We start from the raw sequence: 27,305 nt of genomic DNA on the forward strand, positions 1-27,305 counted from the left end.
GCATGGGATGGGACAATGCTCAACCAGCTGAGCCTCACCGGCCAGGTCGTATATTCTCTTCAATTTTTACCTGGTTAGTTCCTTACCACTTTATGAGTACTTTGATATTTTAAGAGGTGATTCTTCTGTTTTAAGCCAGTGTCTTTCATTTCATTAGAAGAGTGATCCTGCAATTTACTGGAAATGGAAACCTAGGGCAAATTACTATGAAATGGCATATTATTTAACTGAGAAAAGACATGAGTATCAATAACTTATTAGACACTAAAGCAAAATTTCATGACTTCTTGCTTCTTAAATGAGATTTGTAAGGCATGAAAATCATGAACATATTAAGGAAGGAAGGCACACATCAAGTGAAAGGATAATATCAATAACTCAGGCAAGTGTGGGAACCTTGTCAGAAAGGGGTCCATTGTATGAATGAATGTGAGAATGAATCAATGTAAATTCAATATCATTTCTGTAAAACAGTTTAAAGCACTATCTTTGCACGTGCATGTTTTACACAATTTAATACTAAAGTTATCTGTTTTGCATAGAGATTAAGTGTTTATTAATTGATGAAAATATAGATCTCAAAATTTAGAGGTATAGATATCTTATTAAGGTCACATGAATATGTTGTATTCAGTATTTAAATAATTATTTTTCCAGCTACCAACCAATAGTTGACTACATAGATGCTCAGTTTGAGGCCTATTTGCAAGAAGAACTGAAGATCAAGCGTTCTCTCTTTAACTACCACGATTCTCGTGTCCATGCATGCCTCTACTTCATCTCTCCAACAGGCCACTCTCTGAAGACATTGGACCTCTTAGCCATGAAGAGCCTTGACAGCAAGGTGGGTTTGGAAGAGGAATAAACTTATCCTGCTATAATATTTATTTTGAATTATTAAAATACCTTTATGATAATATATGTAGAACTTTCATTCTTTGCATTTTTAAAATATTTGCTAAGTTTCAATCTTAGGTTATTTTCCAGAGAAATTTAGTTTGGAAGATGAGACGCAAAGAAAAAACATTAACATAAAACTTTAGTTCCTTTTTAAATGCTAGTAGCAGCACTTTTTAAAAAAATATATTTTTATTGAATTCAGAGAGGAAGGGAGAGGGAGAGAGGTAGAAACATCAATAAGAGAGAATCATTGATCAGCTGCCTCCTGCACGCCTCCTACTGGGGATTGAGCCCGCAACCCAGGCATGTGCCCTTGACTGGAATCGAACCCGGGACCCTTCAGGACACAGGCCGACACTCTATCCATTGAGTCAAACTGCCTAAGGCAACTTTAGTTCTTTTTTTATAATAAATTGTATGTCAGAATATGATAATTTATTTACATTTTCTTTAAAAATGCCTATCAGTACTCCATTCCTTTTAATTAGTTACTGAATAATATTCCATTGTATGGATATGTCATATTTTCTCTATTCATCAGGTGATGGACATTTGGGTTTTGGCTCCTCTGAATAATGCTGCTAATGCACACATTTTTGCATGGTCACATAATTTTTAGTTCCCTTGGCTGACTACCTAGGAAGATCAAGTGTTCTCTCTTTAACTATTGCTAGGAGTGATAGTTTATTAGTTTGTCTGCTAGAGCTGCTATAACAAAATACGACATACTGAGTGGCTGAAATAACAGAAATTTTCTCAGTTTTGGAAGTTAGGTGTCTGAAATCAAGGTGTAAGCAGGTTTGATGTCTTCTGAGGCCTCTCTTCTGGGCTTGCAAAGGCATTCACCAGCAGAAAACTAACTTTTTTCTTGCTAAAATTATTTTTGATGACAAAACTTGTAGGGCCTTATCATGTTAAAAAAAAATCGGGGTAGAGGAAAAATAGGGTGTGCACACATGACAGAAAATCCCTTTCTTCACATTTGGTTAATAACACTTGCAAAATTCTATTTAGAATCTTTATGCCATTGGTGCTTTGTAAGAGCTAGTGTATAAATGAACAGGGTACATCCAGGACTGTTCGTTTCTCTTGTGTAGTGAAAATCCTATGGCCCAGGGTCCTGGTGGAATTTAGTTTTGGGGGCTGGAAGTTCGAGATCAGGGTGCCAGCAGGGCTGTGTGAGGGCCATCTTCCTGGTTGCAGACTTCTCATTGTAGTCTCACATGGTGGAAGGGTCACTTACATTTTTTAAATGTGGAATTTATTTGACGCTAATTTTACTTTATGACAAGTTCATTGACAAAGATTAAGATGAAATGTTTTATCATATATTACTGTAAATTGTGTTTTAATGTGAACTATACCAAAAAGACTATTTTTGAATTTATGAGCCAAGGACATATATATAAATTTAGGGATCTATAAAAAATATTATTCACAAATTAACTCACTTTGGATTTTTTTGTTTAAAAGATGATTATAGACTACTATCTTTTTTTTTTTTAATTAAATCTTTATTGTTCAGATTATTACATTTGTTCCTCTTTTTTCCCCCCATAACTTCCCTCCTTCCAGCTCCCACCCCACCCTCCGCCCTCACTCCCCACCCACTGCGTTCATCCATAGGTGCACGATTTTTGTCCAGTCTCTTCCCGCATCTCCCACTCCCCTTTTCCCCCCAAGAATAGTCAGTCCATTCCCTTTCTATGTCCCTGATTCTATTATAATCACCAGTTGGTTCTGTACATCAGGTTATTTATTCACTTGATTCTTAGATTCATTTGTTGATAGATGCATATTTGTTGTTCATAATTTGTATCTTTACCTTTTTCTTCTTCTTCCTCTTCTTAAAGGATACCTTTCAGCATTTCATATAATACTGGTTTGGTGGTGATGAACTCCTTTAGCTTTGTCTTATCTGTGAAGCTCTTTATCTGACCTTCAATTCTGAATGATAGCTTTGCTGGATAAAGTAATCTTGGTTGTAGGTTCTTGCTATTCATCACTTTGAATATTTCTTGCCACTCCCTTCTGGCCTGCAAAGTTTCTGTTGAGAAATCAGCTGACAGTCGTATGGGTATTCCCTTGTAGGTAACTGATTTTCTTTCTCTTGCTGCTTTTAAGATTCTCTCTTTGTCTTTTGCTCTTGGCATTTTAATTATGATGTGTCTTGGTGTGGTCCTCTTTGGATTCCTTTTGTTTGGGGTTCTCTGTGCTTCCTGGACCTGTAAGTCTATTTCTTTCACCAGGTGGGGGAAGTTTTCTGTCATTATTTCTTCAAATAGGTTTTCAATATCTTGCTCTCTCTCATCTTCTGGTACCCCTATAATTCTGATGTTGGTACGTTTGAAGCTGTCCCAGAGGCTCCTTACACTATCTTCGTATTTTTGGGTTCTTTTTTCATTTTGCTTTTCCGGTTGGGTGTTTCTCGCTTCTTCGCATTTCAAATCTTTGACTTGATTCTTGCGCTCCTCTGGTCTGCTGTTGGGAGTCTGTATAATATTCTTTATTTCAGTCAGTGTATGCTTACTTTCTAGATGGTCCTTTATCACACCATCGAGGGTCTCATTAGATTTCCTGTACATCTCATCAAGTTTATTGACAGACTCTAGAAGCCTCTTGAGAGACCTCAAAAGTGTGGTTCTGAACTCAATATCCTCCCTTAATAGTTTTGTCCTGTTTCTTTGTCTCCGCATTTTTTATGCTTTCTTGGTACACCCCCTAGTGGTCTTTGTGCGCAGTCTTGTTGTAGTTAAGCCTTGATTGTTATAGTTAATACTAGAGGGATTTGACCTCCAGGCCGACTGGCTGTGATAATCAACTGTGTCTGCAGTGGAAGAACTTGTGTCCTCTAGGGAGGTGCTAATCTAGCCTTTGCCTGAGGCTATCCGGCAAATTCCTCTGTGCAGGGCTTGGGCGGGGCGGGTCCCACTGGATCAACAGGGCGGAGGAGGGAGCAGTTATGGCTGCTCTCAGTCCATCCCCAGGGGCTCTGCCTCTCTGCCCCAGCAACAGCTGCAAACCTCGGAGGGACTGTAGCCAGACAGTCCTGCTTCTCCCGTTTGAGTCTGGGTCCCTAGAGACTCGCCCGGATCTGGAGCTCTGAGTCTGAGGCTCCCTCCGGATTGAAACAGACAACCACACCCTCAGCCACCAGCCCGCGCCGCGCGCACTCTGCACCTTAGTATTTTACTTCAGCACTGCGCCTCCTCTGATTCTCAGTTCCTCCTAGTTGTAGAACTTCCATTCAGCCAGCCTTCCTGTGGTTCTGGATGATGTCCGTTCCGTCTTTTAGTTGTATTTTTGAAGTGGTTGTTCGAGGCAGCAAACTCCGGCATTAACCTATGCCGCCATCTTGGTTTCTTCCTAGACTACTATCTTATACTAAAAAAATAACTAGAAATTTTCTGTAACCTCAAATATTATGAGAAATTCAGTTTTCATTATCCTGGCTAGTTATTTTATGAGATAGTATTCAGAAAGCAAGGTCATTCTGGGCATTACTACTTTCTATGTAGATATCAGAGTGGAAAGCATGAAGGACTGCCAGTGAAGTCTTGGTGCATAGATCAATCGACTTTTCACTAGTTGCAGGCTCCTGGTTTTAGCAAAAATTTGATGAAGCTTATTTGATAGCTGGTTCATCTCACCAGACTTTGTAACCACTTAGCCAGTTATTTTCATTATTTAGTCTGATTATATGAAAGTTCATATTTATTAATAGAACATAAAAGCAAGAGTGTGCAACTTTGTCTTGGCTGGACAGAAGCAACATGATGTAGTTTGTGTAAAGATCATAGAATTTGGTGTCAGTAAAGGCTGGTTTTTAAATATTAGTTCTGTCACTTAGTAGCTGTATGTTCTTTGGCAAGTTATTTAGCCCTCTGAGCCTCAGTTTCTTCACCTCTAAAATAAAAGCTAGGGAGTTTTAAAAAGAGGTGATCTCAAGAGGCAGATGTGAAGATTAATTAAAATTGATAGTTTGTCCTTTGTTCCTAAAAGCAGAACACTCCACTGCTCACATGGAAACCTACCTTATCGTACCCTTAATGTGAAACATGTTGCTTTCCCTCCCCCTGATACACAAATACTCATTAGGTTTATCTTTCCGTCTGTGTGTGTCCTCAAGCCTATTGATAGTGATGCTCGTGGTTAGAAATGCCGAAGGTACTCCTCCGACTGGATTTACTCATAGCATGAGCTCCACAGACATCTCCCACCCCTACCACCACCACCAGAGTCTGTGTCCTGGCTGGGCCAGCCCTTGTGGTTCTTATTATGATTTTAGGATGCACTTTAGCAAGAAACCATCAGGGAACTTAGAAGAACAAGATTTGTTACAGATTCCTGGAGGGTACACAGCACACCCAAGGACCACACAGGAGATCAGGAGAAGAGAGAAAAGGAGGGAGTACAAACCTGGAACTCTGTGTTTATTAGGGTTCAAGGGTGGGGTATCTCGGGTGTTGTGGGTTTGCTCTTTTTGGTGAATGTAAAGCCTAAGAGTGAGAATTAGAGTGTGGAAAGGGAGATGTGGGTCAGTTCTTTAGGTGGCTCAGGCTATCTAAAAGGGGAACTTCATGGGTCGGACAGCCTGGTTCCTTACTGGTATTTTGCTAGTAGCTTTGTCATATACCTGGCAATATATTTATTCAAGTTTGATGTCTTTGAAATGGATACCTTAGCAATTGAAAGCTTAAGGTCAGGCACTTTTATTACAGTCAGAAAGCTTAACATTGGGCACTTATACTGCAGCCTGCTTTCTGTACTTATTGTGGATGCAATTATATAAGTTATTAGCATAATTTATTGAATATTTAAGTACATCATATTGAACTTTGCATCAACTTTTTATGTACTGTACTCTGACTAATTTAACATAAAAGCTATTTTTACCCACAATTGTTGGAAAGTTTTCTGTCATTTATTTCATGGATAGTTAGAAAAATTTTCACTTCCATATTTAAGACTAATAAATCCAAATATACCAGTAAGTCAGTGTGAAATTGGAGACGAGAAAGAAATTAAAGAATTGCGTAGAAATTATGATTTTTAGTTTTCATTTTTATTTTTGAAATTATATTGATATCTCACTCTCTTGACACATGTGACTAGTTAGCCTGAAATTTCTCACTAAAAACAAACTAAATAACCAAAACCCAAAAAATCTACACACCCCTAAATTTGTGTAGGTATCCATCTTTTATGGTGACATTAATTTTATAGAATTAGCTTTTTACAAGTTTGTTGGCCTTCATGACCCCAGATCTCTTTCTCTCTGGCTGGTGACGGGACTTCAAATAATGCTGAGAAAGTTAGTCCTTTGAGTTAGGAACATTCTCAGTTGGTCATAAAATTTTCTTCCTTTAACATCTAGGTAGGAGTCACTGCTGATGAGGCACAGTTTGGATAGATTCTTTGGGGAAAGGGAACTGTTGAAATGAGAGGCAGAAGGAGAAACAACCTGTTTCACAATTTTGTATGGGATCAGTCATCCTAATTATTTAATGCTTATATTATTAACAAAAAATTAGTGAATTAGCAGGCGGGTTTGACTTAATGTTACATGTTACTTATTTGTGTATGATAGGACTGTAAGAGATTTTGAGAGAAGAAAATGTGAGATTTTTAAACCGAAATTCAGGTGAAAGATTAATCTAGGTCGGGTCGGCAAGCTTTTTCTGTGAAGGGCCAGGTAGTAAACACTTTAGGCTTCTCAGGCCACATGATCTCTGATTGTAGCCTGAAAGTGGCCGTAGACAATAAGTAAATGAATGGGCCCAGCTGTATTCCAATAAGTTCCTTCCTTCTTTCCTTCCTCCCCCCATTCTCTCTCTCATTATTTGTCTTCCTCCTCCCTCCTTTCCTTTATTCCTCCTTCCCTCCCTTCCTTTCTTCCTTCCTTCCATTATTCCTGACCCAAAGATATTTTTACCATTAGTTTTTAGAGTGTGGAAGGAGTAGGGAGGAAGAGGAGAGAGGAAGGAAGGGAGGGAGAGAGGGAGGGAGGGAGGGAGGGAGGAGAAACATGAGAGAGACACATCCATTGGTTGCCACCCGCAACTCAGGTACATTCCCTTGATGGGGAATCAGAACCAGCAATCCTGTGGTGTGAGGGCTGGTGCTCTAACCATTTAGTCACAACAGCCAGGGCAATAAGTCTTTATTTCTATAAACAGGTAATGAGCTAGACTATAGTTTACCTATCCCCTAATCTAGGTTAAGGAAATTTCTCAGAGACTTAGTGGTTTTGAATGCAGAAACTAAAGGGTTAAAAAATAAATCTTCAATTACAAGATTTTGTTTTTCTTTATTCTTAATAGGTGAATATTATACCAGTGATTGCGAAAGCAGATGCAATTTCTAAAACGGAATTACAGAAGTTTAAGATCAAGCTCATGAGTGAATTGGTCAGCAATGGTGTCCAGATATACCAATTCCCGACAGATGATGAAACTGTTGCTAAAATCAATGCTTCAATGAATGTGAGCTCCTAACTGAATATTACATCTGTTTTATATGTGAAAAAAGTAATTTATAGATAACATTGCTGCTAACATATTTTCACTTATGTCTTCCAAAAAGACACCAAACAAGGTGAATTTTCAAAAAGTCCAGTATAGGAAAATATTTTGTTTTCTGGAGTTGAAAAAAGTATAATGAGCCTATATTTTTTAGCATATTTTCTTTCTTCCGTATTTTCATGTAAATCAAATGATACATTGTGAGACTGGGATACTCCTTTTGTGGAACCATAGTTAAAAATACCTTAAAGCAGTGAGTCTCAACCTTCTGGCCCTTTAAATACAGTTCCTCATGTTGTGACCCAACCATAAAATTATTTTCATTGCTACTTCATAACTGTAATGTTGCTACTGTTATGAATCGTAATGTAAATATCTGATATGCAGGATGGTCTTAGGCGACCCCTGTGAAAGGGTCGTTCGACCGCCAAAGGAGTCTCAACCCACAGGTTGAGAACCGCTGCCTTAAAGATACCTTAATTGCCTTAAAGACACCTTTTAACTCTGTCTTTAAAAACAGAAGACTTGATAGCTTCCTTTGGTTACTTAGAATCTTAAAATCTTTAAGGAGATCTTTCTGATCTGTTGTTTAAGTTCATTCTCTCTTGCAGTGTCACAAGTACATAATAAACATTCATATAACCTTTAGTTTACTATAATTGAAGACAGCTAAGTTTTCATATTACTTGCTTCAGGCTTCTAAATCTTTAAAATATCGGCTTATATTTTGAAGGATCATGGGTTTTGGAGTCGGACAGATTTAACCATATATTCTTGTGGAAGTTATTAACCTCCCCTCCCCTAAGACTGTTAACGTATCTATAAAGTGGGATTAATAATGCCTATCTTAAGGGTTGTTGAGAGGATACAACTTTGATGCACTGTCAACATCATGACATTCGATTAACTGTTCATTCCATTTCTCTTTTTTCCCTTTTCTGACTTTTCATACTCCCATTTACTTTACGATACTTAAAACTAAAAATATAAAAAAGCCTGATTAATTTAAATGACATATAAATGTAAGTGATCTTAATTCTTATGTGTCATATTGTCTCTACATCTAATTTTATTTCTATGTCCATATGGAATAATTTTTCAGAAAGGCACAATTAAGAGACTAATAATGTCAATTATTAAACATTAAACATAATACTTAATATTTTTTACATTTGTCTTTTCCTTGTATTAATTCTTAACTTCAGAGAGATCAGTCTGCTCATTGACTCTAAATCTACCTTTTGTATGTTTGCTCAACATTTTCTCCTTACCTCCCTGGCCAGTGTGGCTCAGTTGATTGGGAATCGTCCTGTGCACCAGGAGGTTGCCAGTTTAATTCCTGGTCAAGGGCACATGCCCAGATTGTAGGCTCAATCCCTAGTAGGGAGGCCTGCAGGAGACCGCCGATAGATGTTGCACTCTCACATGGATTTTTTGTGTGTGTTTTTTTTCTGTCTTTCTCCTTTTTCCTTCCTTTCTCTCTAAAAAGCAGTAAACTATTCTTCAAATAAGTTTGTTTTTCTCCTTACTTAAGCTAGTTTTCCAGTCGAGCAGACTAAAGACCAAACTAAAGATGTTGGATTGTATCTTCTTGCGCATAGTAATCTCTCATTTCTCTAAATTTCAGAAACATTTTCTGTATTTAGCAGTAATTTGGGACGTAAATATTATTTTGGGTTAATAGTATATATCTGTGCGCACACTAAATATATATATGGTCAAGTTTTAAAATCTGGAGCATAGTAGATTATTTGATTTTAAGAAATTTGCTATTTAACCCCTAGAGTGCCGGGAGCACTGTTGCGCTCCTCCTGCAGTGTCACTATTAGATGCTAGTAGTTCACTCTTTATGTGGGGAAAAAAATTTAAAAACCTTAACTCAAAATGGCTTGGCAATTTTAGCATAGTTCCAAGGATATTGGTTGGCACTCAAAGTTAATTAATTTTATGTTATTTTTATAAAACTGTTTTAGTATTTATCACACTGGTATGAGATGTGATTGATATTGTGGCTTCTTTCCAGGGACATTTGCCATTTGCTGTTGTAGGAAGTATGGATGAGGTAAAAGTTGGAAATAAGCTGGTCAAAGCTCGCCAGTACCCTTGGGGTGTTGTACAAGGTAAATGAGATAAACAATGACTAGAAATATTTGTCACCCAATAGTCTCAAAGTTGCATTTAATGCATTCTTTAAAATGATGCTTATTTATTTTTTTAATATATTTTTATTGATTTCAGAGAGGCAGGGAAAGGGAGAGAGCGATAGAAACATCAGTGATGATAGAGAATCATTTATTAGCTGCTTCCTGCATGCCCCACACTGGGGATCAAACCCGCAACCTGGGCATGTGCCCTAACCAGGAATCAAACTATGACTTCCTGGTTCATAGATCAACACTTAACCACTGAGCCATGCGGGCTGGACAAAGTGATGCTTATTTTTTATTATGACTCATTGTTAGTCAGGTCTGTAGAGACCAGGCAGAGCCTCTCCATTACCTGCTCAGGTGCACCAAGACATGCAGAAGGTGGGACACACTGGTCAGGCATTTTGAACAAAAATTTGAGTGTAAATAACAGTGTGTAAACATGATACATAAACTAATTACCAGGTAATCCTGAGGTATAGTAAGTTATCTTATAAATTTACGTTTTTTTTACTACAAACTATTGCCAACTATTTCCAAAATAAACCAGTCAGCCAACTAAAAAAATTTTAGGATTTATTTAGCATTATAATAGTAAGTAATTAGAACTATTTGGTTCATTTACTTGTAATGGTAATTACTAGTACTGATTTCCCAATGCTGCTTTTTATTAAATTGACAAATTTTATAATGAATTTAAATATTGAAAATTAAACATTTTTAATGTATAAAAATATTTAAAAAACAGTTGTACTTAAACAGTAACATACTTATTTGTGGTTTTCTGGTCACTATAAACATAGGGGGAACATTTAAGTTTATTAACTGTCTAACACAAGATTGTAAATGTGGCATTTGTATCAAAAGAATTTGATAGTATGCACAGATGGGATTCTTGAGTATGCAGAATTTACTACTTTGAAGTAAAATAATGTTACTTCTTTTTTAAAATATATTTTTATTGATTTCAGAGAGGGAGAGAGAGATAGAAACATCCATGATGAAGAAAGAAACATTGATTGGCTGCCTCCTGCATGCCTCTTACTGGGGGTCAAGCCCACAACCCGGGCATGTGCCCTTGACCAGAATCGAACCCAGGACCCTTCAGGACACAGGCCGACACTATCCACTGAGCCAAACCAGCTAGGGCTGATGTTACATATTTTTTAAGCACTATGTGAAGTATCCTGAAGATGTTTTGTAAACGGTTAGCACTATGTTAGTGAAATAACTGGAGCACGTGATAACATAATATAATACATTTCTTTCCTATTTCCTGTTTATCCATTGGCTACTAAATTTAAAGCAAATCTGGCCATCAGATTAATGTTGCCTATAATTTAGTATCTTATGCAAGAGTTTCTTCCTTGGCTACTTGTACAGATATCGGACTTACCATTTTCCTGTTTGTTATTTCAGATATTTTCATTTAATTACTCATTCAACAAATGCTAATTCTGTGTCCGTAATTAAAAACTGGTGTTGCTGTTTCTCGTTTTTCTGGCCAGTGGAAAATGAAAACCACTGTGACTTTGTAAAGCTTCGGGAAATGCTCATTTGTACAAACATGGAGGACCTGCGAGAACAGACCCATACGAGGCATTATGAACTGTACAGGCGTTGCAAACTGGAGGAAATGGGCTTTGCGGATGTGGGCCCAGAGAATAAGCCTCTCAGGTAAGTGGGGATTATACTTCTTTATTTATTCAGAGGATGGAGAATGTCTTTTTCAGAAATCTCCCAATATGAAGTAGAACCATTTGATATTGATTAATTATTGTGCTTTTAGGTCACTTAAAGCCTTCTTGTTTTTAAGGGTCTCTAAGTCATCACATAAAAGGAAGAACATATAGTAAAAGCTTATTATTTCAGTATGTGCTGAAATGAATAACTAAAGAAAAACTTTTAATTTGGTTTTGTTTTTTATTTACCTGAAAAAAAGCATATTATTATAAAAGAAAGTTGAAATGGGAATCATATTAAATAAATTTAAAAACTGTTGGTTTTTGTCCTGATGAATGTTTTTAGAATGACTTAAATTTAGGAAAATAAAGAAAGAATGAAAGTACTTATAGGGAGTTAGAAATTAGACTGTGTCCTAAATATTGCAATGTACTTACAAGAATTTTAGAACCTGATGACCTTCTTATGATGAACATTAAATGTAATTTTTTATGCTGCTGCATCCCATTTTTTTTAAGATATGTAAACATGAAACTCTAATCGTAAATACACTAATTCAGATTTGACAGAGCATTCCAGGAGGAAAGCATGAGATCTTTAAACTATTTTAAACTCTGTTATGAAACTAAGGATTTCTTCTCCTTCTGACTATTTGTATTTCAGTCATTTTTCTGGCTATTAGTAATTGCACCATAGTAAACAAAAGGAAGGAAGAGAAGAAATTAAATTGATGCTGCTATTGCAAATGACTTTTGGGAAGATTTAATAAATGACATTAAATTTTTAAATTTTTTTCAATCTATGGATTTAATTAGTGTTTTATTTCTTGGAAGCATTTTATGTACTTAATCTCTGCTCACCTATTCAGGAATGCTATACTTCCAGTTCTGGGCCAGTTCTGGTAAAATGATTATGTTCTTTATTGAAGATAAGTCACCTAGAGTTGATTCCTCTAATGCAGTGGTTCTCAACCTTTGCTGCACATTAGAATCACCTGGGAATCTTTTTAAAATCCTGATTTCTGGGCCTCATCCTCCGGAAATTCTGTTTCTTTGTTACTAATGTTGTGGCCCCACCCCATAACAAAGAAACAGAATTTCCGGAGGATGAGGCCCAGAAATCAGGATTTTAAAAAGATTCCCTGGTGATTCTAATGTGCAGCCAAGGTTGAGAACCACTGCTCTATGTTTCCCAAAGGAGGCTTTGTCTTTCATTCTTTCAAGTCTCAGGGTCAATTCAGAGGTCTCTGTGTGCATTAGTGAGACACAGATCCTGAGTGAGAGCAAGTAGGACAGCCTTGAAAGACTCCAAGAATTGGATTCAGGTTGCCAGGTGGGTCGGTCATTAGTCACCCTGTGGATGACTAAGGGATACAGATTCAGAATTTCTAGGGATGGAGCCCAAGAATCTGCATTTAAAGTAATATCCTAAGTTCAGTCATTTAGCAGATACTTAACTGTTTGTCTGCTGTCTGCCCAGGATGATGCTAGTCAGTGGGCATGTAAGGTCTGTGGAATTAAACCGAGACCCTGCCCTTGTAGAGCTTCTGAGGTGGGAGTGGGAGGAAGACACTGGCCCTGTGTGGAAAAGAGAGTGTGGAATGTGCTCAGAAGTGGAAGTGCGGAAACCAAATTAGGAGTGTACTTTACTAGTCCAGGCATGAGAAGTAGAGGCTTGGATTGAAGAATGGAGTAGAGGTTGTCAGAAGCATACTTAGGATATGTGATTTGAAGGTAAAGTTAATAGGACTCATTGATGGTTGGACATAGGACATAAAGGAAGGAGGGGAATTGAGGATGACTCTAGTCCAGCCGTGGGCAAACTACGGCCCACGGGCCGGATCCGGACTGTTTGAAATGAATAAAACTAAAAAAAAAAAAAAAAAAAAAGACCGTACCCTTTTATGTAATGATGTTTACTTTGAATTTATATTAGTTCACACAAACACTCCATCCATGCTTTTGTTCCGGCCCTCCGGTCCAGTTTAAGAACCCATTGTGGCCCTCGAGTCAAAAAGTTTGCCCACCCCTGCTCTAGTCACTAATTGTGACCTAAGAAACTGGATTCATGGTGGTGATGTTTATTGATATGAGCAAGATTGGGGAAGGGCTAGATTTTGGGTGTTGTGTGTGGTAATTGAGAGGTTTGGGACATGTTAAAGTTGCTTATTAAATACTAGAGGCCCTGTGCATGAAATTCGTGCACTGCAGGGGGGGCGGTGTCCCTCAGCCCAGCCTGCACCCTCTCCAATCTGGGACCCCTCGGGGATCAGGCCTAAACCAGCAGTCAGACATCCCTCTCACAATCTGGGACTGCTGGCTCCCAACCGCTTGCCTGCCTGCCAGCCTAATCACCCCCTAATCACTCCCCTGCCAGCATGATTGACGCCTAACCACTCCTCTGCCAGCCTGATCGACGCCTAACTGCTCCTCTGGAGTGTACAAAGATGCTTAGGACAAACCAGTTAGGAGATGTGGCTGGGACTAAAGAAACAGCAATGAAATTAGAACTGGTTGCGTTTGAAAAGTATCTAAAAGATGAAACTGAAAGAACTTAGTGATTGTTTAGCTATAATAAAATAAAAAGGTAGGGGATGCCAGAAAATGCTAGAGGAAGACTTCTATTCTCCTGTATTTATGGTTTCATTGGCCAGTTAGATGTTTGTACCATTCATCAAGGTAGGTGTCTCTGGAGGAAGACTAACTTTTTTGGAGGGGTGGGAGGACAGCAGTAACAAGCATGATGGAAATCATAAGCTGAGGTTTGTACCTGTGACTTTATTTCTTTTTTATTTTTCTATTTTTAAAATTTTTATTGATTTCAGAGAGGAAGGGAAAGGGAGAGAGAGATAGAAACATCAGTGATAAGAGAGAATCATTAATTGGCTGCCTCCTACACGTCCCCTACTGGGGATCAAGCCTGCAACCCAGGCATGTGCCCTTGATTGGAATCGAACCCGGGACCTTTCAGTCCTCAGGCCGATGCTCTATTCATTGAGTCAAACCAGCTAGTGCTGTACCTGTTGACTTTAATTTTCCTCTGAAACATCCAAGTGAGAATGTCAAATGGCACTTTGGATATTTATTTGGAGCTCAGAGGAGAGGGCTGGACCAAAGAAATTAGCTTAAGATGGTTAATTGAATATATGAGTATGGATGAGATTACTTGGAAAGAGAAGTACATCTGGAAAGAAAGGTGCCTTGGAAACAGCCTTGAGTTTCTCTAATATTTGTCAGCTGGAGAGGCAGAAGATACTGAGAAGCCTTGGGTAGAGGAAGGAGGGAAACTAGCAAGTGAAGAGGGTCTCAAGAAAAAAAGAAGAGGTCAGCTGTGTTGAAGTTGAGGATCAGGTTTTTGCTGTGGAAGTACAGCAGTGCAGTACAATCCAGTTGCTTCCTTTCCAGTCCTTTGAAAATAATGGAGACCACTCCATCTAAAACAAAAAGAGCAATAGTTGGAAGACTACATAGGCCAAGATCTATAGATTCAAAGGGAATGTTTAGAACAGTGGTTCCCTACATGGGACACACGCCCCACAGGGGAGCAATTGGATTTTTAAGAGGGTAATTTGAGAATGTGTTAACAGTGAATTTTTTGCATTTCTTATGGTTCTAGGGGCCTCATATACAGTATGTAAGTATATATTGTGACATATTTATGCATTTCAGTTCTCTATTATATGTTTTGAAACTTTATTTTCTATTTTTTCATTTAACTTAATTTAAAAATAAATAATTTCTTAGTGATTTCTTCCTCAGTACTGCAACTGTCCTTTCGTTCTTTTATTTTTCTCTTTCATGGATGCCATGTTCTTTGGAAGCTTGTTTAGACCAAGTTAATGGCCTTTTAGACTTCCTCCTTATGAATAGGAATAGGAATTATGTCACGGGTTGGGGGAGGGTCAGGATTTTAAAGAAGCTTAGGTGGGGCATGGCCAAAAAAAGGTTGGGAACCACTGGTTTAGAACCAATAGGAACCAGTTTTATCCTAGTGCTGGGAGCGGAATGAATGAACTGAAACCATTTCCAGCCTTTTTATTCTCTGCTCAATAGTCCATACCACAGGAATGGGCTATGAAGTGCTCACTAAGCCCAGTTTGACATGTACCCATGTTTTGGCTTAGGTTGGGATGAACCTGATTAATTGTCCTGCCAGACTATATCCCATGGCGGAGAGGTAGCACTCCAAAAGGGAATCAGAGTAATAATACCAAAAGTAGATAGGCAGCCCAGCTAGTGTGGCTTAGTGGTTGATCGTGGACCCATAAACCAGGAAGTCACAGTTCAATTCTCCATCAGGGCACATGTTCACGTTGCAGGCTTGATCCCTAGGAGGGGGTGTGCAGGAGGCAGTCGATCAATGTTTTTCTCTCATCATTGATGTTTCTGGCTCTCTTCCTCTTCTTCTCTGAAATCAATAAAAATACTTTTTTAAAAAAGGAGATAGGCAGGTGGTGAGCAGTCAGAGTCAATGACTGCTCAGACCATTTTTTGAGCATTTTATCAGTTTGGGATGTATCTGCTTATTGATCAGATGAAGAATGGAAAATTGGGAAAAGGGGTTTCTTCAATTTAGGCCAAGTTACACAGATTGGGTACAGAGCAGTGAGTGTAGGTTGCTTGCAGAGGACAAGCAAGAAAAATAGAGAACTAGATATCAGTGTAAGGGAGGCTCTGCCCTTTTCATGCCTGCTGTCCTTATGACAGAAGGCATTTCCTACTGGATTTCTTGGGTCAGGAGCAGCAGAATGTCTCTTCTCACTTGTGGATAAATTATTTGATATAGCTTCCATAGTTCATTATAGCCTGACTAGAGGCCCATTGCATGAAATTCGTGCACTTGGAGGGTGGAGGGGGTCCCCTCATCCTGGCCTGTTCCCTCTCGCAGTCCCGGAGTCCTAGGGGGATGTCTGACTGCTGGCTTAGTGCTGCCACGGAGGCGGGAGAGGCTCCCGCCACCACCACCACTGCGCTTGCCAGCCATGAGCCTGGCTCAGAGCTTCTGGCTGAGCAGCGCTCCCCCTGTGGGAGCACACTGACCACCAGGGGGCAGCTCCTGCATTGAGCGTCTGCCCCCTGGTGGTCAGTGCGAGTCATAGTGACCGGTCATTCCACCATTCGGTCAATTTGCATATTAGCCTTTTATTAATATAAGATATCTTAGGAAGGTATTACTTTTGTACTTTGAAGAAGTTACATTCTATTTTCTGGGAAATCTTTCCCATTTAATTTGGGGTGTACATAACAGTCCTATATAATAAAAACCTAATATGCAAATTGTCCCCTTGACCGGGAGTTCAACAGCTTGCTATGACATGCACTGACCACCAGGAGGCAGTGCGGAACATGGCGGGCATCAGCAACTTGGTGCTGGCAGCTGGCAGCAATGGAGGTGCTGCTGGCCCCGATGGGCCCTGACAAAAACAGGACCGTGGCAGGATGGTGGAGCAGGTGAGTGAGCGGCACCAAGCCAAGGCGGGTGAGAGCGGGAGCCTGATCGCCCCACAATCACCCCGCAGATGGCAATCAGTGGTGGAGGTGGGGGGCAGGGCCACCGCCTGGTGCCCAGGCGCCGAGGGAGCCGAGTGCAGGGCCTGGCCCCGACCAATCGCCCCGCAGATGGTGACTAGTAGCTGGCAGGCCCTAATCGCCCTATCGAGGCCAGGCCCCAGCTGGGACAGGGAACTGGGGGTGAATGGTGGGGACCAACCTCCCGTGGCACCTGGGCAGTGGGCTGCGGCCTCTCGCCGGCTACCTGGGAGCGGGGGTGGTGGGGATGGAGGTGGGGTGAAAATGCGGGGTGTCCACCAAGGTCACTTTCACTCCCCCTGTTACCCTCCCCTGGGACACCAGGGAAAACCCCATGCTCAGGTGCTGGATGCACATGAGGAGCCTGTTCTGCACCCGCGTGACCTCTCCGGGTGAGTCGGGCTGCAGCCTCCAGGTCCGCAGGGGCTGGTCTGGTTCCCCGTGGGTTTGTGCTGGAGCCGGTCTGCAAAGCCAGGAGAGAGCATGCTGCCCACCTGGCTTTCATGCGGTGCTGCTGGGCAGTCCAGAGGCCCACGCTGCACCCCGGCCCACAGTGTCTGGCCATGTTCACCACATTTCTGCATGGGGACTCGGGCACCATGACTCAGGCGGACGGAGAGGGGTACACGGGGGCCTGGGGGCCCAAGTGCTGCCCAGAGGTCAGCTGGAACCTACCCTTCCACACCAGATGCTCACGCTTTGATCTCCAGTCAAGCCTAGGGACCACACCCATGCACGAATTTCATGCACCAGGCCTCTAGTAGTCACTATACTTTAGTTGGCATGTAAGTCAGTCCCTTAATATTATCCTATATAATAAAAGCCTAATATGCTAAGTGTCCGGTCATCTGGTGACTGGTAGACTGTTCAACAAATCAAAGCATAATATGCTAATGATATGCTAAGGCCGCTCATCTGCTCGCTATGACGTGCACTGACCACCAGGGGGCAGACTGTCAACTGGTGGACAGTCACTATGACATGCACTGACCATGAGGGGGCAGACGCTCTGAACGGTAGGTTAGTTTTTCTGTTGGGGTCTGGCCAATCAGGACTAAGCAAGATGGGCTGGACACGCCCTGGAGCCCTCCCGCGGCCCCTCCCTGGTCCCAATCTTGCACCAGGTCCCTCGGCCTAGCCTGCACCCCCTCACAATCCGGGACTGTCAGGGGATGTCAGAGAGCCAGTTTTGGCCCGATCCCTTGGGAGGACACTGAAGCAGGGCTGGCAAATGCTGCTGTGGCGGTGGCACAGCCTCTACTGATTGGGACCGATTGGGCGCGAGCCTGCGGCAGGCGCAATGGGGCTGGGATGAGTGGGTGTGGCAGGTAGGAGCTGCAGGTGGCCTAATCCCCACAGGCCACCCAGAGGGACCCCACCTGTGCACGAATTTGTGCACCGGACCTCTACTATGTATATATGAGTAAAAAAAATAGTTACATAAACCTTTTAGGATGGCCTTTCTTTCTCTTTATTAGCCTTCTTCATGGCTACTCTTTTAGCTTGTTTTTCATTTACATTTATTGAGTACTTCTGCCAGGTCATAGTGTCCTAATCTGCCTGCACTGATTATCCGTTTATTATGAAGTTCAAGTAATTGGCATTAGGTTCTTAGCATCTTAATTAACTGATCTTCAGTTATTTAAGCTGTATGAAACATGCTTTTATAAACCTACTTAAATCCCCAAGTTATTTTAGATGGACATAACCAGTCTTGCTCCTACAGTCAATCACCTTTAAAATGTGTACACAAATCACTGTCCTTGAAGTGTGTGAGACCTAACGTTTGAGTGGAAGGTTTGGTAGTATTTTAGACTTAAGTGTTTGACATAATCTTTTTTTTTTAAAATATATATTTCTTTATTGATTTCAGAGAGGAAGGGAGAAGGAGAGAGATAGAAACATCAATGATGAGAGAGAATCATCGATTGGCTGCCTCCTGCACACCCCACACTGGGGACGGAGCCCACAACCCAGGCATGTGCCCCCGGCCAGAATCAACCTGGGACCCTCCAGTCCGCAGGCCGACGCTCCATCCACTGAGCCAAGCCGGCCAGGGCTTGACATAATCTTTTATGTCATACAATGTTGTGTCTTTGAAAGTGTTTATAAGTAAATAGTGAACTTGTAAGTATTTAGTCAACAGTAGAAATAGAAAAAGCCCATCAGGTTTATGAGGACCAACATGGAGCACAAAAGTGCAGGGACTGCAGTGGTTTTCTTGGTGAACATGAGCATCTGAGCATTTTTTTCTTCCTGTTTGGTCTTCAACTTTGCTTTAAATCAATGATATTTGCAACTATAGTAATACATCACATTAAACATTCATGACAACAAGCTACTAGAATAGTATAGCAAGAAACTATTTTTCATTTTTGTTTGATAGTAAACAATGGAAGCATTACTTTTATAACACTAACTTTATAAACCATTTCCTTTCAGCTCTAAGGGTTTTTTTTACCGCCTTTTGAAAGACTTCTGTACTTGCAATTAACTTTATAATTTACACTACAGGCCCAGTGCACAAAATTTGTGCATGGGGGGGCTGTCCCTCATCCCGACCTGCACCCTCTCCAATCTGGGACCCCTTCGGACATCCCTCTCACAATCCAGGACCGCTGGCTCCTAACTGTTCACTTGCCTGCCAGCCTGATTGCCCCCTAACCGCTCCTCTGCCAGCCTGATCGACGCCTAACTGCCCTCCCCAGCTGGCCTGTTCACCCCCAACTGACCTCCCCTGCTGGCCTGATTGATTGCCCACAGCTGCCCTCCTCTGCTGACCTGATCGCCCACAACTGCCCTCCTCTGCCTCGACTTGCCCCCTCCACCGGGCCCCGCCTCTGCTATGCACATGGCCACCTTGTGATGGCCATCTTGTGACGACGTTAGGGCGTGATGCGTGAGGGTGTGATGACCCAGGGGTCCTCAAACTTTTTAAACGGGGCCAGTTCACTGTCCCTCAGACCATTGGAGGGCCAGACTACAGTTTAAAAAAAAAACTATGAACAAATTCCTATGCACACTGCACATATCTTATTTTGAAGTAAAAAAACAAAATGGGAACAAATACAATATTTGTATTTGCATGTGGCCCTCGGGCCGTAGTTTGAGGACCCCTGACGTAGGCTATTAGTATTGATTGTCCACGTGGGAAAGCGCTGTGGTGAGGTGGAAATGTAGAGCACCCATCTCTGTTATCTTTTGCTAAGACTTCAGCGTAGTCTGTCATGGCAGTTAGGATGGCTTTCGAGCAGGTTGGCTCTGGCTCGTATCCCAACTGTGTTACTTTGAGCAGATTACTGTACCTCTCTTTAGTTTTCTTACCTGTAAAGCAGAGTATTAATGCATGTTCTTCCCGGTTGCCCTTAGTTGCCACGGAATTACTGAAAGGAACCCAGACAAGTAACTAGCTGCTAACAGCTACTCAACAGATGTTAAGTCTTTTTACTGGGTAGATTTCTTTTCCTCCTAAGCAATTCCAAGTATTTATATAAGTAGATTAAGAATAATTTTTTAAAACTTACATTTGATAAGAATTCAAGACATTATTTAAACCAAGTTTGTCATTAAAGGCTACCAGCCCAGTGTAGGACCAGCAAAATATGGTGAGGTTTCTGAAAATGGTGAAAGTAACCTGATAGATTTAGAGGCTTCTTTAAAATACTACCAGAACAAATACAGAAAAATAAGAAACCTGTTAAAAATTAAAATGCTTTTAGTTAAAGTTAATTTCAGCATGCCTCCTTGAATTTGAAGCACTTATATGATTATCCAGAGCATTTTGTACATTTATAAGCTTTACTTTTTTAAATTTTTATTGAATTTATTGGGGTAACATTGGTTAACAAAATTATGTAGGTCTCAGGTGTACAATTCTATAATACATCATCTGTATATTGTATTGTGTGTTTTCCACCCAAAGTCTTTCCTTCGTCACCATTTATCCCCCCTCCCTTTACCCTCTCCCATCTCCCCACATTCCCCCTTTCCCTTGGCAATCACCATAGTGTTGTCTGTGTTTGTTGTTGTTGTTGTTTTTGTTTAATCCCTTTACCTTTTTCACCTAGCCCTGCCTGGCTCTCCCATCTGACAGCTGTCAGTTTCTATCTGAGTCTGTTTCTATTTTGTTTATTAGTTTATTTTGTTCTTTGGATTCCACATATGAATGAAACCACATGGTATTTGTCTTTCTCTGACTGGCTTATTTCACTGAGCATGGTGTTCTCTGGGTCCATCCATGCTCTCAGACAGTGTTCAGGATCTGGTGTTCCTTGGAATGCCTGTTATGTGTACCGCACATTCACTGGCAGCCGTGGTAACTACTATGCAACATTTCTTTATTTTTCCTTACTTTTACAGAATTCTATATTTAAAATATTTACTTCTCCAGTTATAGTATTTTAAATTGGTAAAATTTCTTTTTTCTTTTTTTATTTTATTTTATTTTTTTTATTTTTCGCTTAAAGTATTACAAAGGGTATTACATAAGTGTCCTTTTTGCCCCCCCACCCTTGACAAACCCCTACCCTCCCTTACTCCCCAGTGTCTTATGTCCATTAGTTATGCTTATATGCATGCATACAAGTCCTTCGGTTGATCTCTTACTCCCCTCCCTCCTGCCCCCCAACTCTCTCTGGCCTTCCCACTGCAGTTTGACAGTCAGTTTGAGGCAGCTCTGCCTCTGTATCTATTATTGTTCAAAAGTTTGTAATGGTCTTTATTATCCATGAATGAGTGAGATCATGTGGTATTTTTCCTTCATTGACTGGCTTGTTTCACTTAGCATAATGCTCTCCAGTTCCATCCATGATGTTGCAAATGGTAGGAGTTCCTTCTTTTTAACAGCAGCATAGTATTCCATCGTGTAGATGTACCACAGTTTTCTAATCCATTCATCTACTGATGCGCACTTAGGCTGTTTCCAGATCTTAGCTATGGTGAATTGTGCTGCTATGAACATCTGGGTGCATATATCCTTTCTGATTGGTGTTTCTGGTTTCTTGGGATATATTCCTAGAAGTGGGATCACAGGGTCAAATGGGAGTTCCATTTCCAATTTTTTGAGGAACCTCCATACTGCCTTCCATAGTGGCTGCACCAGTCTGCATTCCCACCAGCAGTGCACAAGTGTTCCTTTTTCTCCACATCCTCTCCAGCACTTGTCGTTTGTTGATTTGTTGATGATGGCCATTCTGACAGGTGTGAGATGGTACCTCATTGTTGTTTTGATTTGCATCTCTCGGATGATTAGTGACTTTGAGCATGTTTTCATATGTCTCTTGGCTTTCTGAATGTCCTCTTTTGAAAGGTGTCTATTTAGATCCTTTGCCCATTTTTTGATTGGATTGTTTATCTTCTTTTTGTTAAGTTGTATGAGTTCCCTATAAATTTTGGAGATTAAGCCCTTATCAGATATGACGTTGGCAAATATGTTTTCCCACGAGGTGGGTTTTCTTGTTGTTTTGTTGATGGTTTCTTTTGCTGTGCAGAAGCTTTTTATTTTGATGTAGTCCCATTTGTTCATTTTCTCTTTAGTTTCAACTGCCCTAGGAGCTGTATCAGTGAAGAAATTGTTTTGGCATATGTCTGAGATTTTGTTGCCTTTGTATTCTTCTAGAATTTTTATGGTTTCCTGTCGTACATTTAAGTCCTTTATCCATTTTGAGTTTATTCTTGTGTATGGTGTAAGTTGGTGGTCTAGTTTCATTTTCTTGCATATGTCTGTCCAATTTTCCCAACACCATTTATTGAAGAGACTATCTTGGCTCCATTGTATGTTCATGCCTCCTTTGTCAAAAATTAATTGAGCATATTGGTTCGGGCTAATTTCTGGACTCTCTATTCTATTCCACTGATCTATATGTCTGTTCTTGTGCCAGTACCAGGCAGTTTTGAGAACAGTGGCTTTCTAATACAGCTTGATATCTGGCATTGAGATCCCACCTACTTTGTTCTTTCTCAGGATCGTTGCAGCTATTCGGGGTCTTTTTTTATTCCAGATGAATTTTTGGAGAGTTCGTTCTAGATCTTTGAAGAAGGCCATTGGTATTTTAATGGGAAGTGCGTTGAATGTATAGATTGCTTTGGGTAGTATGGACATTTTAATGATGTTGATTCTACCAATCCAAGAACATGGTATGTTCTTCCATCTGTTTATGTCTTCCTCTATCTCTTTTTTCAACGTCCTGTAGTTTTCTGAGTAGAGGTCTTTAACCTCTTTAGTTAAGTTTATTCCTAGGTATCTTAATTTTTTTGGTGCGATGGTAAATGGGATTGTTTTTCTGATCTCCCTTTCTGAAAGTTCACTATTGGTGTATAGAAATGCCTCAGATTTCTTGGGGTTAATTTTGTATCCTGCTACATTGCCAAATTCATGTATTAAGTCTAGTAGCTTTTTGATGGAGTCTCTAGGGTTTTGTATGTATAATATCATGTCATCTGCAAATAAGGACAGTTTTACTTCCTCTTTTCCAATTTGGATGCCTTTTATTTCTTCTTCTTGCCTAATTGCAATGGCTAATACTTCCAGTACTATGTTGAACAGGAGTGGTGAGAGTGGGCATCCCTGTCTTGTTCCTGTTCTTAGGGGAAATGGTGTTAGTTTTTGTCCATTGAGTATGATGTTGGCTGTGGGCCTGTCATATATGGCTTTTATTATGTTGAGGTATGATCCTTCTATTCCCACCTTTCTGAGAGTTTTTATCAAAAATGGGTGTTGGATTTTGTCGAATGCTTTTTCTGCATCAATTGATATGACCATGTGGTTTTTTTCTTTCAATTTGTTTATGTGATGTATCACATTTATTGATTTACGGATGTTGTACCATCCTTGCATCTCTGGGATAAATCCTACTTGGTCATGGTGTATGATCCTTCTTATGTACTGCTGGATCCGATTTGCTAAGATTTTGTTGAGGATTTTGGCATCTATGTTCATGAGGGATATTGGCCTGTAATTCTCTTTCATTGTGATGTCTTTACCTGGTTTTGGTATTAGGGTGATGCTGGCTTCATAGAATGAGCTTGGAAGTGTTCCTTCCTCTTGAATTTTTTGTAGTAGTCTGAGGAGGGTAGGTTTTAGTTCTTCCTTGAATGTTTGGTAGAACTCCCCTGTGAAGCCGTCTGGCCCTGGGCTTTTGTTTGCTGGAAGCTTTCTGATGACTGCTTCAATTTCTTCCACAGTTATTGGCCTATTGAGGTTTTTAGATTCTTCCTGATTGAGTTTTGGAATGTTGTATTTTTCTAGGAATTTGTCCATTTCCTCCAGGTTGTCTAGTTTGTTGGAGTAGAGTTGCCCGTAGTATTGTTTAACAATCATTTGTATTTCTGTGGGGTATGTTGTTATTTCGCCTCTATCATTTCTGATTTGGTTTATTTGGGACCTCTCTCTTTGATTCTTGATGAGCCTGGCTAGGGGTTTGTCAATCTTGTTTATCCTTTCAAAGAACCAGCTCTTGGTTTCATTGATTTTCTGTATTGTTTTTTTGGTCTCTATTTCATTGATTTCTGCTCTAATCTTTATTATCTCCTTCCTTCTGCTCACTCTGGGGTTTTCTTGTTGCTCTCTTTCTAATTCTTTGAGTTGTAGAGTTAGATGATTGACTACCATTTTTTCTTGTTTTTTGAGATAGGCCTGTAGAGCTATAAACTTTCCTCTCAGGACTGCTTTTATTGTGTCCCAGAGGTTTTGGATGGTTGTGTTTTCATTGTCATTAGTGTCCAGGATGTTTTTAATTTCTTCTTTGATGTCATCGGTAACCCAATCAATATTTAATAACATGCTATTCAGCTTCCAAGTGTTTGAGTATTTTGGGTTGTTTTTATTGTAGTTTATTTCTAACATTATGCCATCGTGGTCTGCGAAGAAGCTTTTTATGATTTCAATCTTCTTGAATTTGTGGAGACTTTGCTTGTGACCCAATATGTGGTCTATTTTTGAATATGTCCCATGAGCACCTGAGAGGAATGTATATTCCGCAGCTGTGGGGTGAAGTGTTCTGAAGATGTCAATTAAGTCCATCTGATCTAGTGAGTCATTTAGGATTGCTGTTTCTTTGCTGAGTTTTTGTCTAGCGGATTTATCCAGTGATGTCAGTGGTGTATTAAAGTCCCCTACTATGATTGTATTGTTGTCGATCTCTCCCCTGATATCTTCCAGAAGTTTTCTTATGTATGTGGGTGCTCCTGCATTGGGTGCATATATGTTTACCAGGGTTATATCTTCTTGTTGTATTGATCCCTTTAGTATTATGAAGTGGCCTTCCTTATCTCTGGTTATGGCCTTCATTTTGAGATGTATTTTGTCAGATATAAGTATTGCTACCCCAGCTTTCTTTTCCTTTCCATTTGCGTGAAAGATATTTTTCCATCCCTTCACTTTCAGTCTGTGTGAGTCCCTTCCAATGAGGTGGGTCTCTTGTAGACAGCAGATGTACGGGTCATGTTTTTTTATCCATTCAGCCACTCGATGTCTTTTGGTTGGAGCATTTAGTCCATTTACATTTAAAGTTATTATTGAAAGGTACTTGTTTGTAGCCATTTCTTTTTGTGTGTGTGTGTGTGGCTGTTTTCTTTCTGAGCTTGATATTTCTTCTTTTTACACCAGTCCCTTTAGCATTTCTTGCATGGCTGGCTTGGTGGTGATCAACTCCCTTAGCCCTTTTTTGTCTGTGAAGCTTCTTATTTCCCCTTCAATTTTGAATGATAGCCTTGCTGGATAGAGTATTCTTGGATTCAGTCCTTTGCTTTGCATCACTTTGTAGATTTCCGTCCATTCTTTTCTGGCCTGATGTGTTTCTGTTGAGAAATCATTTGATAATCTAATGGGAGATCCCTTGTATGTTACTTTCCGTCTCTCTCTTGCAGCCTGTAAGATTCTCTCTTTATCCTGAACATTTGCCATGGTAATTATGATGTGTCTTGGTGTGGGTCTTTTCGGGTTCACCTTGTTTGGGACTCTCTGGGCTTGTGTGACTTTTTTCTTCCCCACCTCAGGGAAGTTTTCTGATATTATTTCTTCGAATAGGTTTTCTAATCCATGTTCATCTTTCTGTTGTTCTGGCACCCCTATTATTCGTATGTTGTTTCGTTTCATGTTGTCCCAAAGCTCCCTTAGGCTCTCCTCCTGTCTTTTAATTTTTTTCTCCATTTGCCGTACAGTTTGAGTGTGTTTTGCTTCCTTGTCTTCTAATTCACTAATTCGGTCCTCCGCTTCTCCCAGTCTACTGTTGATACTTTCAATGGAGCTTTTTATTGAAGCTATGTCACTCTTCATTTCTTCTTGGGACTTACTTAAGTTGTTGATTTTTTCATCTGTTTCTTCTAGCTTCTTGCATAAGTAGTTGAGTTTCTCATCTGTCTCTTCTTGCTTCTTGAACATCTGGTGCATGTACTCTAGGAACCTTATTCTGAATTCTTTTTCCGTCATGTTGCATATCTCTGTCTCACTTAGCTGCTTTTCTGGCGAGTCCTCCTTTTCTTTCCTTTGGGGGTTTCTTTGCCTACCCATGTTTGATCTCGCTGACATATGTAGATGTTGAGATGTTCAGTGGCTGCTCCCTGGGTGGCAGGGGCTCCTTGGGTTGTGGTTGCTGCTCAGACAGTTGCGGTAGCAGCTGCTTTCCAGTTGGCAGCAGCTCCTCTGGTGGGTGTTGTTCACAGCTGTGTTGGCTCTTCTGGCTGGTGGGGGGAGGCTTCACGTACAGCTGCTGTTCCACAGACAGAGGGTGTGGTGATCAGGAGGCTGTGGTGATCAGGAGGCTGCGGTGATCAGGGGGCTGCTGTTGTTTGGATCTGCTGCGTTGATTTAAAGGCACAAAATACAACAGAGCAAGGCACAACGTACCAGGCACTGAACACAAGTATATTCACAATATTAATAACCCCAAATAAAGGTGATCACCCGAATTAAGAGAATTAGGGGATAAGGGAGAAAGAAGAGAAGAAGATAAAAGAGAGAACAGAAAAGAAAAATAAGAAAAAAACAAACAAAAAAGGAGTGCAAAAATAGAATTGGGAAAAAAGAGGGGGGAAAAAAAGAGAGCGAAAAAAGAGAATGAAGTAGAAGCGGGGAAGAGACTATTGGTATGAGGAGCAAACTCCAATAGAACTGCCACTAATCTCAACAAATTCCAGCAACAGATCCCTGGAGATGAATGCAAACTACAAACCACCAATAATATCCAGAGGGGTAAGGGAAAACAGAAGCACAAAAATAACCGGGGTGGGGTGGGGGAGGGAAGGGAAAAACCAGCAGAAAAAAAAAGAAAAAGAAAAACAACCTCACAACCAGTCCTAAAAAAGAAGAAAAAACACAAAACAAAACAAACAAACAAATAAAAAAAAAATAATAAAAAAAAAAGCCCAATATATTCAACAATCAAGAAAACAATAGAAAGATAAGAGAGAAAAAAATGTTTGGAAAGTGAAGAAGGATAAAGAATAGGTGTATAAGAATTTAGAGCAGTAGATTGGAAATAGGATATATAAGTAGGGTGGAATTAGACAGGGGGTAAAACGAGGGA

The 27,305-nt window shown here is 40.3% G+C and overlaps 1 protein-coding gene across 3 annotated transcripts in view; it reads left to right on the plus strand.

Moving 5' to 3' along the window:
- SEPTIN10 (septin 10) overlaps positions 1–27,305 on the plus strand; it is an 83,674-nt gene that overhangs the window by 45,698 nt on the left and 10,671 nt on the right. For all 3 annotated transcript variants that reach the window (XM_070405849.1, XM_070405851.1, XM_070405850.1), the window contains 4 exons: positions 658–844; positions 7,224–7,385; positions 9,448–9,544; positions 11,080–11,248. In XM_070405849.1, coding sequence (XP_070261950.1) covers positions 658–844; positions 7,224–7,385; positions 9,448–9,544; positions 11,080–11,248 — 615 coding nt within the window. The remainder of the gene's footprint in view (positions 1–657; positions 845–7,223; positions 7,386–9,447; positions 9,545–11,079; positions 11,249–27,305) is intronic.

This window comes from Myotis yumanensis, unplaced genomic scaffold, assembly GCF_028538775.1.
Source record: "Myotis yumanensis isolate MYYU_CA2020_CCGP unplaced genomic scaffold, mMyoYum1.0.hap1 SCAF_2, whole genome shotgun sequence".
Classification (NCBI taxonomy): Eukaryota; Metazoa; Chordata; class Mammalia; order Chiroptera; family Vespertilionidae; genus Myotis; species Myotis yumanensis.